Source organism: Megachile rotundata, chromosome 5 (assembly GCF_050947335.1).
Source record: "Megachile rotundata isolate GNS110a chromosome 5, iyMegRotu1, whole genome shotgun sequence".
In the NCBI taxonomy this organism is placed as follows: Eukaryota; Metazoa; Arthropoda; class Insecta; order Hymenoptera; family Megachilidae; genus Megachile; species Megachile rotundata.
Window position 1 is genome coordinate 14,800,533 of NC_134987.1, and position 15,003 is coordinate 14,815,535.

The 15,003-nt window shown below is 33.1% G+C and overlaps 1 protein-coding gene across 11 annotated transcripts in view; it reads right to left on the minus strand.

Annotated features, from left to right (window-relative positions):
* LOC100882696 (nucleolysin TIAR) overlaps positions 1-15,003 on the minus strand; it is a 654,466-nt gene that overhangs the window by 234,254 nt on the left and 405,209 nt on the right. The window contains exons 1-2 of one of the 11 annotated variants that reach the window (XM_076532256.1): positions 11,653-11,854; positions 8,100-8,493 (exon numbers count right to left, since the gene is read on the minus strand). The exons of 7 other annotated variants lie outside the window; for them this stretch is intronic. In XM_076532256.1, coding sequence (XP_076388371.1) covers positions 8,100-8,277 — 178 coding nt within the window. In that variant the 5' untranslated portion in view covers positions 8,278-8,493; positions 11,653-11,854. Of the gene's footprint in view, positions 1-8,099; positions 8,494-11,525; positions 11,855-15,003 lie in introns of those variants that run through there. 3 more of the 11 variants (XM_076532257.1, XM_076532255.1, XM_076532258.1) reach the window with 3 other exon arrangements.

The window sequence follows — 15,003 nt, forward strand, 5'->3', positions numbered from 1 at the left end:
TCAAAATCCCGCGTTTTTATTTTTATACCTGATCTGTTTTATTCAGAGTTAATCAGAGTGTAATTTATTCTGTTAATGAGGGTTGCAGTTAACAGTAGATGTAGATGTTCATTCGACAATTTAGACATTTTTAGAAATAAATTAATTTTTTGGAAAATTATTAGAGTTTTAAATGTTCGGACATATAGAAATTTAGAGGGTTGATAATTTAAATGATTACAAATTTTAGCTGTTTAAATTTTCCGATTGCAAGATTTTCAGACTTACAAATTTAAGGTGGAGAAATTTTCACACATACAGATTTACAGTATGTACAATTTCAATCATAGAAATTTGAGGTATACAAAATTTCCAACATACAATTTTGGAGTGTAGAAAATTTCAAATATAAAAATTTGAAGTATAGAAAATTTCAAATATAAAAATTTGAAGTATAGAAAATTTCAAACACACCAATTTGAAGTGTAGAAAATTACAAACACACCAATTTGAAGTGTAGAAAATTTCCAACGTACCAATTTGAAATGTAGAAAATTTCAAACATACCAATTTGAAGTGTAGAAAATTTCAAATATAAAAATTTGAAGTATAGAAAATTTCAAACATACCAATTTGAAGTGTAGAAAATTTCAAACATACCAATTTGAAGTGTAGAAAATTTCAAACATACCAATTTGAAGTGTAGAAAATTTCAAATATAAAAATTTGAAGTATAGAAAATTTCAAACATACCAATTTGAAGTGTAGAAAATTTCAAATATAAAAATTTGAAGCACACAAAATTTCAAACACGCCAATTTGAAGCACACAAAATTCCAAACTTCCAAATTTAAAATGTCAAAACTTTTAACCTTGCATACTTGAAATATATTAACCTTCAAATCCTATTACCTGCAGTAACTAGCACAAAAAAATCTAACTAAGTGTTTCTAAATTCCCGACAAAGAAATTGTCAAATTTCGGAATTGAATGATAGAATATCCACCATAGCAGATACATGTCACTAGCATGTTCCTGTAGCGCATCCCTGACAAAGACAGTTGTCCATCACCGTTGTATAGCGCTCTAATCTCTATGAGATATCATCTGGCGCTATACATATAGCGAGGAAGTATAGCATCGCATTTATATCAAACAACAGTATCGTGTCTCTCCGAAACAATATATAGCAATTGTACGGTTAGCAGTGCGAGGCTATATCCATAGTAAATCGTACTATGTAACAGCGTATACACACAAGAAAGAAGTAATAGAGGGTAGGTAAATAGAGAAGGTTTAAGGTATCAAAGCGATAGATAAACAGATCGCTGACTACGAGGTTAGGAACGTATTGTTTCTGTAATCAAAGCAAGACATTTTACGAGCGAGCTGCACGGCTCACTGATTTCTTACCGTTTTAATTAAGATAAAGGCAATAACTCTTGCTGCAGCTACGAAACTTAGTAGTTCGGCGACAATGCCCGGATTGTACAGTCGGGTGAAATGTAGGCTTCTGTCGAATGACACGTACGGGGAGATTTATGGTGGTTTCGCAAGGTTTTATGTGTTCAAGTTTTTTGAATTTTCAGATTTTTTATATTTGCAAATTTTTGAAGCAATTGCTACGCATTACAGATTATCAAATTCTCAATTTTAGTAAAATTCTTATATTTATAAATTCACAAATTAACAAATTTATAACTTCTCTAATTATGAAGTCTCAAAATGAATAAATTTGAAGATTTTTAAATCTCATAATTGTCAAATCAAAATTTCAAAATCTCTAAATAGCAAAATTCTAAATTTCAAATATCCTAAATTCTCAAAATCCTTAAATTGCTTAAAATCCTCAAAATCCCCAAATCCCAAAATTTCAATATACTCAAAGTTCCAAACCATCAAATCTCAAAATATTCAAATTTTTTAACACTGAAATATCTAAGTGACTGTCTCGATATTCCAAGATTCTCAAATCCCTACATCCCCAAATTTCTTGTCTGTCAAATCCCTAAATCTCCAAATTTATTGTCTATCAAATTCCTAAATCTCCAAATTCATTGTCTATCAAATCCCAAAATCTTCAAATTTCTAGTCTATCAAATTCCTAAACATGCAAATCCTAAACTTCCCAAACATTAATTTCTAAAAGCTTATACCAGTAAAATAGCTACCCAAATATCCAATACCCCAAATCTCAACATTCCTATATTTCCACATTCTTAAATTCTTAGATCCCCAAAATCCTTTGTCCTCAAGTGCCCATACCTTTAAATTCGTAACCCTTCAAATTCCCAATCTCTCCAATCATATATCATCAAATTTCTCGTCTCCACATCTTCCTGAAGCTCCAAATCCCCAGACTGCCATATCCATACATCCTCAAATCCCTAAGTTTCCAAATTTCTATATCTCCAAATTCATAACCCATGCCATTATTCTCAAATTCTCAAAAATCCCAAAAAGTCAACAAATAGATCTGTTGATATTGATTCTGAAAGTCGTTAATACTTCAAGTATTAAATTACAACACAGTTGCACCTATGACTCATTAATCAGATAGAAAGCTACGTAAAAGAGTAACACACGGATATGGTCTATTACGTAGCGAAAGTAATATAAAAGAAACGAATCGATCTAAGAAATCGATAGGCTGACCCCCACATTCCGTTCTCTATAATATACATATACACATGTGTTACAATTATGTATGTATGCTTAACAGTAGTATCGTGTATCCAGATAATCGGTAATTACCGTTCACTTAAATTGAGATTTCCGTGCACTGACAGTTCGCAACGAAATCATTCACCTTATTAATTCTTTATTTTAACCCTCGGTAACCACCTTCGCATTTACACCGTTATAGATCAAACAAAAAAGAAAAATTTTACCCGGACTGTAATGGCTGCTTGATCTCTATCTAAATTCGTACGAACACGAAAACTGGTTACACTGGTCTCTTATTCTCGACCGAGGAAACGTTTTTCTCTTTATTAACCACGCGACCCGTAGAATTTTCACGTAGACCAGGTTCCCGTTGCTGATAGAACTTTCAATCACCGGCTCAACGGCCGGATGAAAATTTTTACGAGTTGCGTGGAAACACGTCCACCGAATAACCAGGGCGTATTAATTCGTTTTACTGTTCGGTACTCGTTTATTGCTGGACGAGTATCGAACATTTTCTAACCTCCGCTGAGTTCGCCGAATTTTTCGCTTTTTGCTATTGTCAAAACTTACTGGGTGTACTGTTGTATATTCTAATTTATTTGTAACAGCAGTTTATTCATGTGAAGGTATTATTTACTGTTATACAATTAATGTTGAAATTTACAAGGGGTAAGTGAATTTTTAATAATATAGGCGATAGATTCGTACGTTCAAGTGTCACCACATATGGATGAAGTCGGACTATTAATCTTGAAATTGCATTTGGCAAAATTAAGAAATTCTCAAGTTTAATAATGTTTAGACATTAATATAAATGTATAGATATTAAATCTATAGACATTGGAGTAACAATATGGATGAGATATGTGGAAACAGTTTCCACATATGTGACTTTTCAAGATTAATTTCAATTGAAAATTTTTTCTCGATTATTTCAATTAAATCTTAATGTCTCATCATGTGCACTTCAAATTGTATTCCAACATAATCTACACATATGTAGTCTTAAGTCTTAAGCTCCACATCGAGTCACACATTGTGACATGCATCACAATTAAAATATAACAAAAATCGTATTTGTCCTACAAAGATAAATTCAAAAGATGTCCAACATTTCTTTTTAGAGTAAGAACTAAATCACAGAATCTACAAATGCTAAATTATCCCACATGACCAACAGAATCCAAAGGGAATATTTGAAGCTGTTCAAATTTTCTAAAACAGACAACACTTCTTAGAAAGCATATCGAATGAACTATCTCAGCTCGCAAACCCCTCGGAATTTTATGAAATAACACCGAGGCAAATCAAAGAGAGTCTATTCAACAAATAACGACAGCATGACATCTGTGAATTAAAGCAACTCATCTCCCGAGTATCGCGACTCATCTCGACTGCGAGGAAGCCTGACTGAAGCGCATTTTCTAGTAAAAAGATTGATGACTTCGTAGCTAAGGTATACGTGTACGATGTTGCGAAACACCGATGCAAAATCTTTCGTGACTAGCTAATGTTTTGTAGCGGTTCTTGTTCTGGCACAAACGTTGATAGATCGTCTGGTTGACCAATGACGAGATCAAGCTCGTCCGTCGCCCACGAAAAGAACGATCACTGCCGAACTAGCGAACACGTAAAAATGCCTGTTTTAGATTGTGGAACATCATTTACAAGGATACATCATTTGCAATTGTTTATAGTCGATGGTAGCTAATTTTAAGGGGACATAGGTTACATAAACCTCTCACATTTTTAATGACCTAAACTTTTGATAGGAAATTCAGTGTTCGTGTTAACAGTGTCTCAGTCTTAACATGTTATGTTAAATTTGCATATGTGTCATGTTAAATTTGCAGCATGTAAAAAATAAATTAAAGAAACGTTCAAAAAGATAATTTAAAGAAAGTTGACAGACGTGAATACTAAGCTGGGTTATATAATTTGTAATCACCTAATTGTACTAAAAAGGCGATACGATAAAAAATCGATAAACTAGAAAATTAAGCTAGAACGTTAAGCTAAAATTTCTAAGCTTCGACAGGATTTTTTTATATGAACCTAACCTAACTTTTCAGATGAGAAAAAAGTTTTAAGCCACCCTTATGACCACATATCCGTACAGATGTATTTGAAAGTTTTATCTGAGTGCAATTATTTGTATAGCTCGGTCTCTATTGTAAAAATTGTTCAATGAACGTGATTAACTGTTGAATAAAGAGTAACGGACAGTGAACGAGCTGAAACGTGCGTTACTCAAGAGGCGTATTAAAAAGTTCCTTCGCGAGTGAAAACTGAAAACAATCGACGACGTTGTGAAAAAAAAATGCTTGAAATGATTTAGACGCCGAGCTAACACGATTATTGGTCGAAGGCAGGAAATGAAATGTCTACGAACTTTTTCAATATATGCACGCTTGTCGACCTACTTATTTTCTGAATGAAACTTTTCACCGTGACAAAGCATATGGGTATAATACAGTTGTCGATTTTAATCCATGGAATTAGCAATTATTTAAAAAAAACGCCTGTCGTCGTACAGTCCTTGTGTTCCTTTCAATTATACAATTTCGATTCAGCGAAATTTGTTTAAATACGACAGACAGAGTTTCTCGCTTTTCATCGCTGCCTTTTATTCTTCGACGTTTTACAAATTTATGATTATGCTTTAAATGATATTTTACGTTCGGACATTCAGGTATTGACAATACGTTCAAATATTGATGGAGTACTTTAAACGTTTTGAATTCACTGTTCTGTAAATACAGGGTGTTTTAGAAAAGTACAGTCGAACAGGGGTGTGTATTTGAAAAAATAAGGCAAAAATATAGAATACAATTTTTGTACATGACACATAAAATGATAATATTGTGTCTAGTTTATATTTAGTCACTCAATAAATAATTCTTTAATCATACAAAAAATTAAACAATTTCAAATTTTCAGTACTTGTAACAATATTTGAACAAAATAAAAAGTACAAGATTAACAAAATTTAAACTCTATTATTATTCTTGAAATTTTTCAATATGTTCATAATAAATTTTCAATATATTTAAAGACACATTTAAAGACAGTTTATGGTTGTTTTTAGTACGATTAAATAATATTTTTATAGTGTCTATAAATCTATATTTGACCGTCATTGAAAATTCGTTTATACGAACAGACAACTGCTACGATCAAAATGTTATTTCACCATGGGAAATAAAAAGGTGACGCGTTGAAGAGTTTCTCGGTCTGATAGGTTTTGAAAGAATCGTCTACGCGACTTTTATATCCCGTGTCCTCGGCACTTTGAAAAATGAAACTCGAAGTATTCTCGAAATTTATGTACTTGTACCTTGTAGTCCGGATAAAAGTTGAACTAAAACGTACAGCCCTGGAACTTCTCCCCTGTGGGTGTGAAGCATCCAAAAAGTTTCGGTACGTTTTCGATAAATACGGAAAGTTATGCAACATTCCTTCCGATGGATGAAGTAAAATGGAACTGGAAATGTTATATTTGCACGTGTCTATTGAAAACACTCTCTCTCTTTTTGTATGTATGAATAAATGGAGGGAGAGATAGAGAGGTCGTATGTACAGCGGAAAAAAAATATTCGCACAATTTGCTCTTGAAATTTGCAGGAAAAAGTGAAATATTGGGAATTTTTTCAAGGGATGGACAAAGGGTTGGTTTTGAAATTTGATAGTTGAGATTTGGAAATTAAGAAAGTTTGTGCAATTTTAAATTATTGCAAGTTTTGACATTTCTGAGTTTCAGAATTATAGAGACTTTGAGAGAATATGGAAAATTTTGTGATTTGAAAATTTGGGATTTGGGAATTCATGAATTTGTAGGTTTTAGGGGATTAAAAATATTGGAATCTGAAAATTTTTTAATTAAGTAATTTATAAATGTAGAAATTAGAAAATTTGAAAATGCTGTAAGTTGTAAATTTGGTAATTAGGGAATTTTGAAATTTGACAACTTAGGAATTTGATAACTTAGAAATTACAAAATCTTCTGGGTGGAGAATTTGCGAATTTAGTACTCGATAATTCCCCACATTTGGGGCTCCACATGAGTCCACACCAACACACATCTTCTTCAACACACATATGCGATGTCAATATACATAACAATAAACGTCAATACTTATGTGATAACAATATACATAACAATAGAAAGCAATAAAACCATTTATACTAGACATACACTCGAAATCAAGCTTGATAGATAGTTTCGTTGACCGGCAACGAAGAGAAGCTCGTTCGTCGTCCGTGAGAAGAATGATCGGTGCACCGTGACGGGAGACAGTGGCAAAGGGGGATGGATAAAAGAAGAAGAAAAAGAAAGAGAAGGAAGCATAAAGGACTAGGCGAGGTTAACGGAAAGACGGCCAGTTGGGTACCTGCCTATTATTCACGCGTCAGATAGGTGGTGGTGGAGGGAGGGTTGATCTAACTCGATCTAGAAGAGGCCGAAGTGAGGCCAGACTTAGGAAGGTAGGTTAGGGGTTCGTGGCGAATTCTTATAAATCAAAACAGACACGCTATCCCGTCTCATAGGGTGTTTCCACCCTTTCCTGCCCCCGGCACCTATGCCTTCTTACCTCTTCACCTCGTGCTAGAGGCTACGGAACAAAGGAAAGATGCCGGGGTGAGCAACCAGGCGTACCAAAGAATCGAAGAGGAAAAGGCTGGCTGAGATGGGTCGAATGAAACTCACCATAGGTGTATTATTGCGTTTGCTCAACGATCGATGGGTTAATCGGTTCAACGTTAAACTATAACTGCTTCTCAGAAAGTACGGGATGGTCCCGCGGGACTGCAACGTTTTTTCACTTATAGTTTGGAGGGAGTTAAAATTATAATTTCATAGAGTATTTTGGGGATTTGGTACACAGATTTGGGATTTTAGAATGAAATGTTTAGAGGGTGTTCAGATAGAGCTGGTTCGATTTAGGGGTAATGTAGGAATTAATTTAATTTAATAGGATTTAGTAGGATTTAATTTAGCAATAGTGCTAGTTTGGCAGTGGTTGAGTTTAGGGATAGTTCAATCTGGAATTTGTACTATTTGGGAAAAGTTATATTTTGGAATAATTCAATTTGGGGATACCTTAGTTTGGGAATTGTAAAATTATGGGACAGTTCAATTTGGAAATAGTGCTATTTAGAAGTGGCTCAATTTAGGGGTAGTTTAGATCGCGTTGATTTAACTTAACAATAGTTCTAAAATTTCTAAGAAATTATTTATACGAATGTTACCATTTATACAAGTATTTTGTACCGTCACAAAAACGGTATCTCGCTCTTATCACAAAATATCGCACTTCCTTCCTGCGCTAATCACACTCGCAATGACAAGCTCAAGTACGCAGCTGGTGGAAAGCAAACGTCGGCAATCGCGTTTGGAACAACGCGCTTATAAGAACGAAATAAAGAAAGAAAATAATAAAAGAACTTACGGGGGTTCTGGACGTGCACAGGAGACGGAGGGTTGGTTCGCGTGACGACAACCGGAGGAGGCATCTTGGCGTGCAAAGCGGCCAGGCACGAGTTCGCCACGTCGTAAATGAGATAGGCACTGTAGTATCGTCCCGCACTGCCCATTTTCAATTTATTCTTACCCGGCACCACCGCCATTTTCACGTCCACACGTGTGCACGATTACCTTCGGGTTCACCAAACACTGCGTTTCCTCGGAAGATGATCAACGATGATCAACCAATTTGATCCCCCGGTCGGACACGTTCATCTTGATCGAAACTTTGTGTGTACACTCGCGTGCAATTATCACGTCCTTTGCATGTGAGCATGTATGGAAACTTGAATATTTGTGACGTTTGCTATATGTGGAAACTAGAATATTTGTAAGATTTGTAACTTATGGAAACTTTGCAGAATATACGTTGAATATTTATGAGATTTGTGACATATGCAGACTTGAATATTTGTAACGATTGTAACATATGGAAACTTGAATATTTGTAAGATTTTTTGCATATGGAGATTTGAATATTTTTAACACATGCAACATATGGAAACTTTGCTGAATATTTGTGGAATATTTATAAGATTTGTAACATATAGATATTAGCATATGTGTAACACTTGTAACATATAGAAACTTTGTTGAATATGTGTAACATATTCGTTACATATGGAGACTTAAATATTTGTAACGTTCGTAATATATGAAATATGACATATGGAAATTTGAATATTTATAAAGATTGTGACACGTGGACATGTGAATATTTATAACATTTGTCACATATGAAAATTTGTAAATTTGCAAAGTTTGTAACATACTAAAATGTGAAAATTTATAACTTATGTAACATGTGCAAACTTGAATATTTGTGGTGTTTGTAACATATGGAAACTTGAACATTCTTTTGTTACGAAACTTTCATGTGTGAAAATTTATAAAATTAAAAACTATTATCATCTTAAATTTCTTGCATCCCAAACTACAAACTCGTCAAATCTCTAGCTTGCAATATACCTAATTTCCTATATCTCAACATCTTCAAATTCTTGACCTAACCCAAAGCTTTCAAATCAGACCCCTTACGTATCGTAGTCCCTTTATCTTCGTTCACCATATTTTCCCTAGGAGAGTCATATTTGCTCTTGAGTGTGCAGTCGGCAATATAAGCGGTTCATTGCTTCCCGTTTCGATGCAAACACTGCGGATACGTGCGTAACACTGTTTGTCCTTTAGAGTACCGGCTAACCCGAATGTAGGGTATCAAGCGAGAGATTTCGGGAATAACGACCTGTTTGCGATGTTATGATTATTGAAATTGAAGACCGGATACTGTTACGCGAAAATCGATTCGAATTACGCAGAACGGGGCTTTGTGATCGAATTCAATCGTGTATCGCAAACACCGTATCATTGGTTGCGTTGATTTTTTCGCTGTGCTCGTTTGTCAGAAACGATTAATTTCATCAGACCTGGAGACCAATTTTTGTTTCGGATGAAAATCGATACTTTCCAACAATATTTCAATGTTGTTTCCGTTATTGTTATTTCCAAGTAAAAATAACGGGGATTTATTTGAAATGACAGATTACTTCATTAGTTGCTTAAAATTTCTCGAGAAGAAATAATTGATAAAATTATTCAATTGAAATATTTTGTTTGATGAAAATTGTATAGTTTGATTTAAACTAAATTATTTTTTGTGAGGTTTCAGATAGAGACTGTTTGAAGAATGTTTAATAATTATAGGAAAAAAATGGTGGTTCTAGTACTTTTATTTATACATTCCTACATGGACAAATTTTTATAAAATAAATCCATAAATACATCCAAATTAATTATTTTTAAAATCGTTTCTTGAAATATGGAAAATTAAGAATTTGGCTATTTGGGAGATCTGGAAATTTTTTAATCTTTAGAAGTACGGAAGTTTTTAAATTTTGAAAATGTAGAAGAACGAGAATTTGGAAGCATGTCAAGTTAGCCTTCTTGAAATTCGAAAACTTTTAAAACTAGAAGAGTAAAGAATTTGGAAATTTTGATGACAATATGGAAAATTGGGAAGAAAAGGAATTCGGTAATTTATAAATTTGGTACTTTGCGGATTTGTAAATTCGAATATCATGCTTTAAGCTAATAGTGAATATTAATAATTAAAGAATTATTTTCCCACATACTTTTTTACCGCAAATTATATTGTGGAACTATAGCAACGATTATAGTAATCATTTTACAATGTAAAATTGTTCATTCACTAGAAATTTATATCTATCCATCGACGTCTATTATCATATCGATAATCGTTGTTATTAGACAATTTTCAATAATACCGATAATACCCTGCATTACGTCTTTCATGAGCATCGATATCACAAGAGCCCGATCGAGATTGGTACACAATTCACTCGGAGAATAGAAGCACCCTTTAGTCGAAACTTTCGCAATGGAGACATAAAAATCGAAGACACTGTAAAACGATGCATTTCCATCATTCAACTCAACTTCCAACAATTTTACCAAGAATTTCCAATAACAAATATCTTTAAAACAGACACGTTAAACCTGAATCTCAATCTTATTCTACATAAATCATTTCTTTCCTGACGTTTCACGTTCTCTTCTAAAAATTATACCAAACTCTTGTATAAAATTATACCAACAACTCTTATAAAATTCTAAACTTTTTATTTTCTAATTCTTTTTGAACTCCTAATTATTCTAAAGGTTCTCGGAGAGTTTTTTAAAACACATTCGTAGGCGAACGTCTGAAGTTTAAACGTTCGTAGAAATATTCGTTGAGCTGAAAAGTATATGTACTCACAGAAGATCAAAAACGTTCCTGGAACGTAAAATGAATCGATGTTAACTACCGATAAAAAATTACGCCATTTGTGCAAATATCAAGTAACTATATGATATTGGATATCTCGGATAGCAGATGTAAATTGAACCTTCGTTAAAAAGGATTTCATTCTATTTGCGGTGAACAAAATAATTGCTATCGAAAGATAGAATTCATTTTTACAGAATTCTGGGGAGAAACGTAAGATTTAAAAATGCAGTTAATTTTCTGTAATTGGTATTGTGTTACATTTGCAATAAATTGAAGACTCAATATTTTTTGAACATATGTTATATTAGCTGTTATGTTAAATAACATAAAAATTTCTTTATTTAAGGATGATGAATGAACTATTTTATGCAATAAATTTGACTATAAAATTATAAGAAAAGACTAAATTTATGGACCAACAAAAGTGAACAAAATTATTCTCTAATTAAATTATTCTTAAATTAACTTTAACTTCTGTAAAACTATAAGAAACGACTACATTTATGGACCAACAAAAGTGACAAAAATAAGTGAGTACATAAACAAAAAATTACCAAGAATATTTACAAAATATCTCCCAAATTGAAGATAAATCTCCTCAAATGAAACCAGCGTTAAAATACAGTAAATAAATTACAGAAAATTTGAAAAGATTTAATTCCGAAATTTGATCAACGAACACTTTAAAACGAACCGAGTAGACGATCCTTCTGACACTGATCCATAAACCTGTCTGGCACTGAAAACGAGCGAGGACGCAGACGTGGCGCCACCGGTTCGTAACAATAACGAAAATCACTGGAATCAATTATCCAGGGGCCCAAAAACGAATATATGACGTCGTTGTTTCACCGTGACGAGACGCCGGCCACTGATTTCGATAGTGTTTCTCGAACACCGATCTGCGATATACGACGTCGACCAGTGGGCTGGCCAGTCGAACGGAAACGGTGCGGTTCCGCGAACCGGAAGCCTGGACCGGAAACGTCACGAGTCAACGGGCGCCTCTCTGATTGCATGCCGCAAACTCGGATAGATAAAAACGATCGTCGTACGTGGTCTCTATTTGATTACGTTCTCGTTGTTTTTTTAGGCTTCCGTGAGTCGAACCGTTTGCGCGGTTTAAGAAAATGAATTTCGAAACTTTCGAGTACGACCACCTAACTACGTTTCCGCAGAAGCTTTCAGTAGGGTCGTTGGTGAATTCGGATTCTTGTAATCGTGGATATTGACTTCTTCCGTTTTATCGGGCGATGCGAGAGGTGGGGAAAAGTTTTTGAAAAATTGAGTTGCGGTTTGAGTGAACGAGAAGTTTTTAGAGTGACTGGTGTACAATTTGGACGGGGAAAGTTCAAGCTGTGTTTGTAGATTTTTAGGTTTTAAGTTGCTGCTGTTTTATGGCGATAGATTTATAAATTTTTTAATTTGGTGGTTTTTGGAATTTTTGACTTTTTGTACTTGAGATTTGAGGATTTCGAAATTCTAATATTTATGAGTTTTTTAATTTTTACTAATATTTAACATTTGAAAGTATTAAATTCCTAATATTCAATGTTTATAAGCATCAAATTCCCTCAAATTGAAAATTGATCAATCCTATACAAGTGACTGCGTCTCTTTTCCTTTTGCCGCCATTTTCCTTAGGAGAGTTGACCATTTTACTTTACACACATGTATGCATACATTTAACTTGTAATACATATCTATTTACAAACGATATTATTTAAAATTATGCACCAGAACATGCTTATTTCTTCCATTATCTCTTCCAGTGTCATATATTAACATACAGTAGTGTATCAGTATATCATATGTTATAATCATATATTAGCATTAGTCCATACCAATATGTGCACAATATATTTCACATTTTATTTATATTTAATGTTCCATAACCTGATTACCATATAATTATATACCATTCCCTGCATATTACATACAAGAACAATATACTTTCTTCCACTGTACTTTTTCATAACATACGTTAGTATAAATATACACTCACGTCATATTTTCTTCCTTGGATGATAATCATTTCATACGACAGAAATATGCTTATGCACTTCTTTCGCTTCTTCCTTCAGCATACACGTTTCACTGGTATACACTAGTATATACTAGTACTCAGTAGTATACACTAGTACACACTAGTATACACTAGTATAAGTATCTAAATACTTACGTTACAGTATCTTCCATGATGAATATTTCATACTATGTAGGACAACGAAACGATATATTTACTTCATGCACTGCTTTTTTCTGCATATGTAGGGTAATTATAGCACTGGTACAAGAATACGCACACAATAGCATATCATCACAGCCATAACCTGTACGCTATTTTTATCGTGTAATCTACAGTTTCTATCACTATTTCTTACTATAACATTCTCTTGTATGAAGCAAATATTTTTTGGTATGTAGTATGTAGTGTATATTGGTACGCACTTAGTAGTATGTACATAGGCACTAATATGTTTTAGCATATACTAGGGTACAGAATTTATATTTTGATTTAGGTACAATTATTATAGCTTTTACATTCATATTTGATTTTTTAAATAAGTGAATACATATGTTTTAAGTAATCAAATACAAATTCTGTGATACTAAATATGATATTATTAGTATAATAAAAAGTTCCATTTATAACAAAAATTATAATTGTATTACTTACAATATTTTTTATAATTGATACTCTTGTTATACTTGTTATACAGTTCATACTTGTTATACTTGTTATACTTGTTACACCTGTTACACTTCAAGGTTATTTTGCAGAAATGGCAAATTTTAAAAAAAATTTTTTACTATCCCATCAAGTACGTAAAACTCAATGAATACAAAATGAAAAAAGTTTGATTCTAATCAAACTATTACATAGATCAATTTTTCAATTTCTGCAAAGTCTAAGAATTTTCCAAACTTGAACATCAAAAAATTGAACATACTCTCTTACCACCTAAACATAAAATTTAATAAAGTCTTATATATCTGTACATAAGACTTATGTATCTTCACATAAGACTTAATGCAAATAACATCAATTAATTTCCTCCCAAAAATCTCTGACACCATCCATAAGAATTTGGAAACGTGGAAACATTTTTATTCATAATTCGCAATACGCTAGTGTAAAAAATATGTGGCCATCAGCGGTTGCGAGAGACGTAACTCAAAATTACGGGGAGAAAAAATGCATTAGCTCGACTAAAACGAATTTCCAGCGGAATTTTTTGTTTTTCTACCATCAGTCTTGATCGCGTTTCCAGTAATTGACAGTCTCGTGTCCGACTACGTTTCACACTGTGTTTCCACCTGTGCGTTCCACGTTCTACATCTATATTATCGATCATTACCTACCACGTCACGCGGTCATGCTCCAACTATTGACGCATATAATTATCACCGGAATCGATTACATGCCATTTTGAGCCACGAATGTAGCGAACCGTGAAAGGAGCGCGATTCGAGCTCTATGTGTCATCGAAAATGCAACAAGTCAAACAAAATTAAAGCGGTTATATTTTTTATCGGTGGACTGCAGCATTCGTTTGGTAGCTTGAGGCAGGCGGGCATGGATGGACTTTTATAGGTTAGAGATTTCAAAACTTCAAATTTGCGATTTGGGAATTTGTAAATTTTGATATTTAGTTATCAAGTTTTTGTAGTTTTAAATTGGTGTGTTTCATTTATAAATTAAGAAATTTCCACGTTTGCAAATTATCACATTTTTGTACTTGTAAAGTGGAAATTTCTACATTAATAAGTTACTAAATTTCTACACTCATAAATTAGAAAATTCCTACAATTAATAAATTACCAAATTTCTCTATTAAATTACTAAATTTCTACGGTCATAAATTGGCAAATTTCTGTATTGGTAAATTACTAAATTTCTATCACAAATTACCAAATTTCAGTATTAATGAATTACTAAATTTCTACGGTCATAATTTACAAAATTTCAGCGTTCATAAATTACCAAATTCCTATGTTCATGCATTATCAAATTTCTAAACTAAAAAATTACCAAATTTCC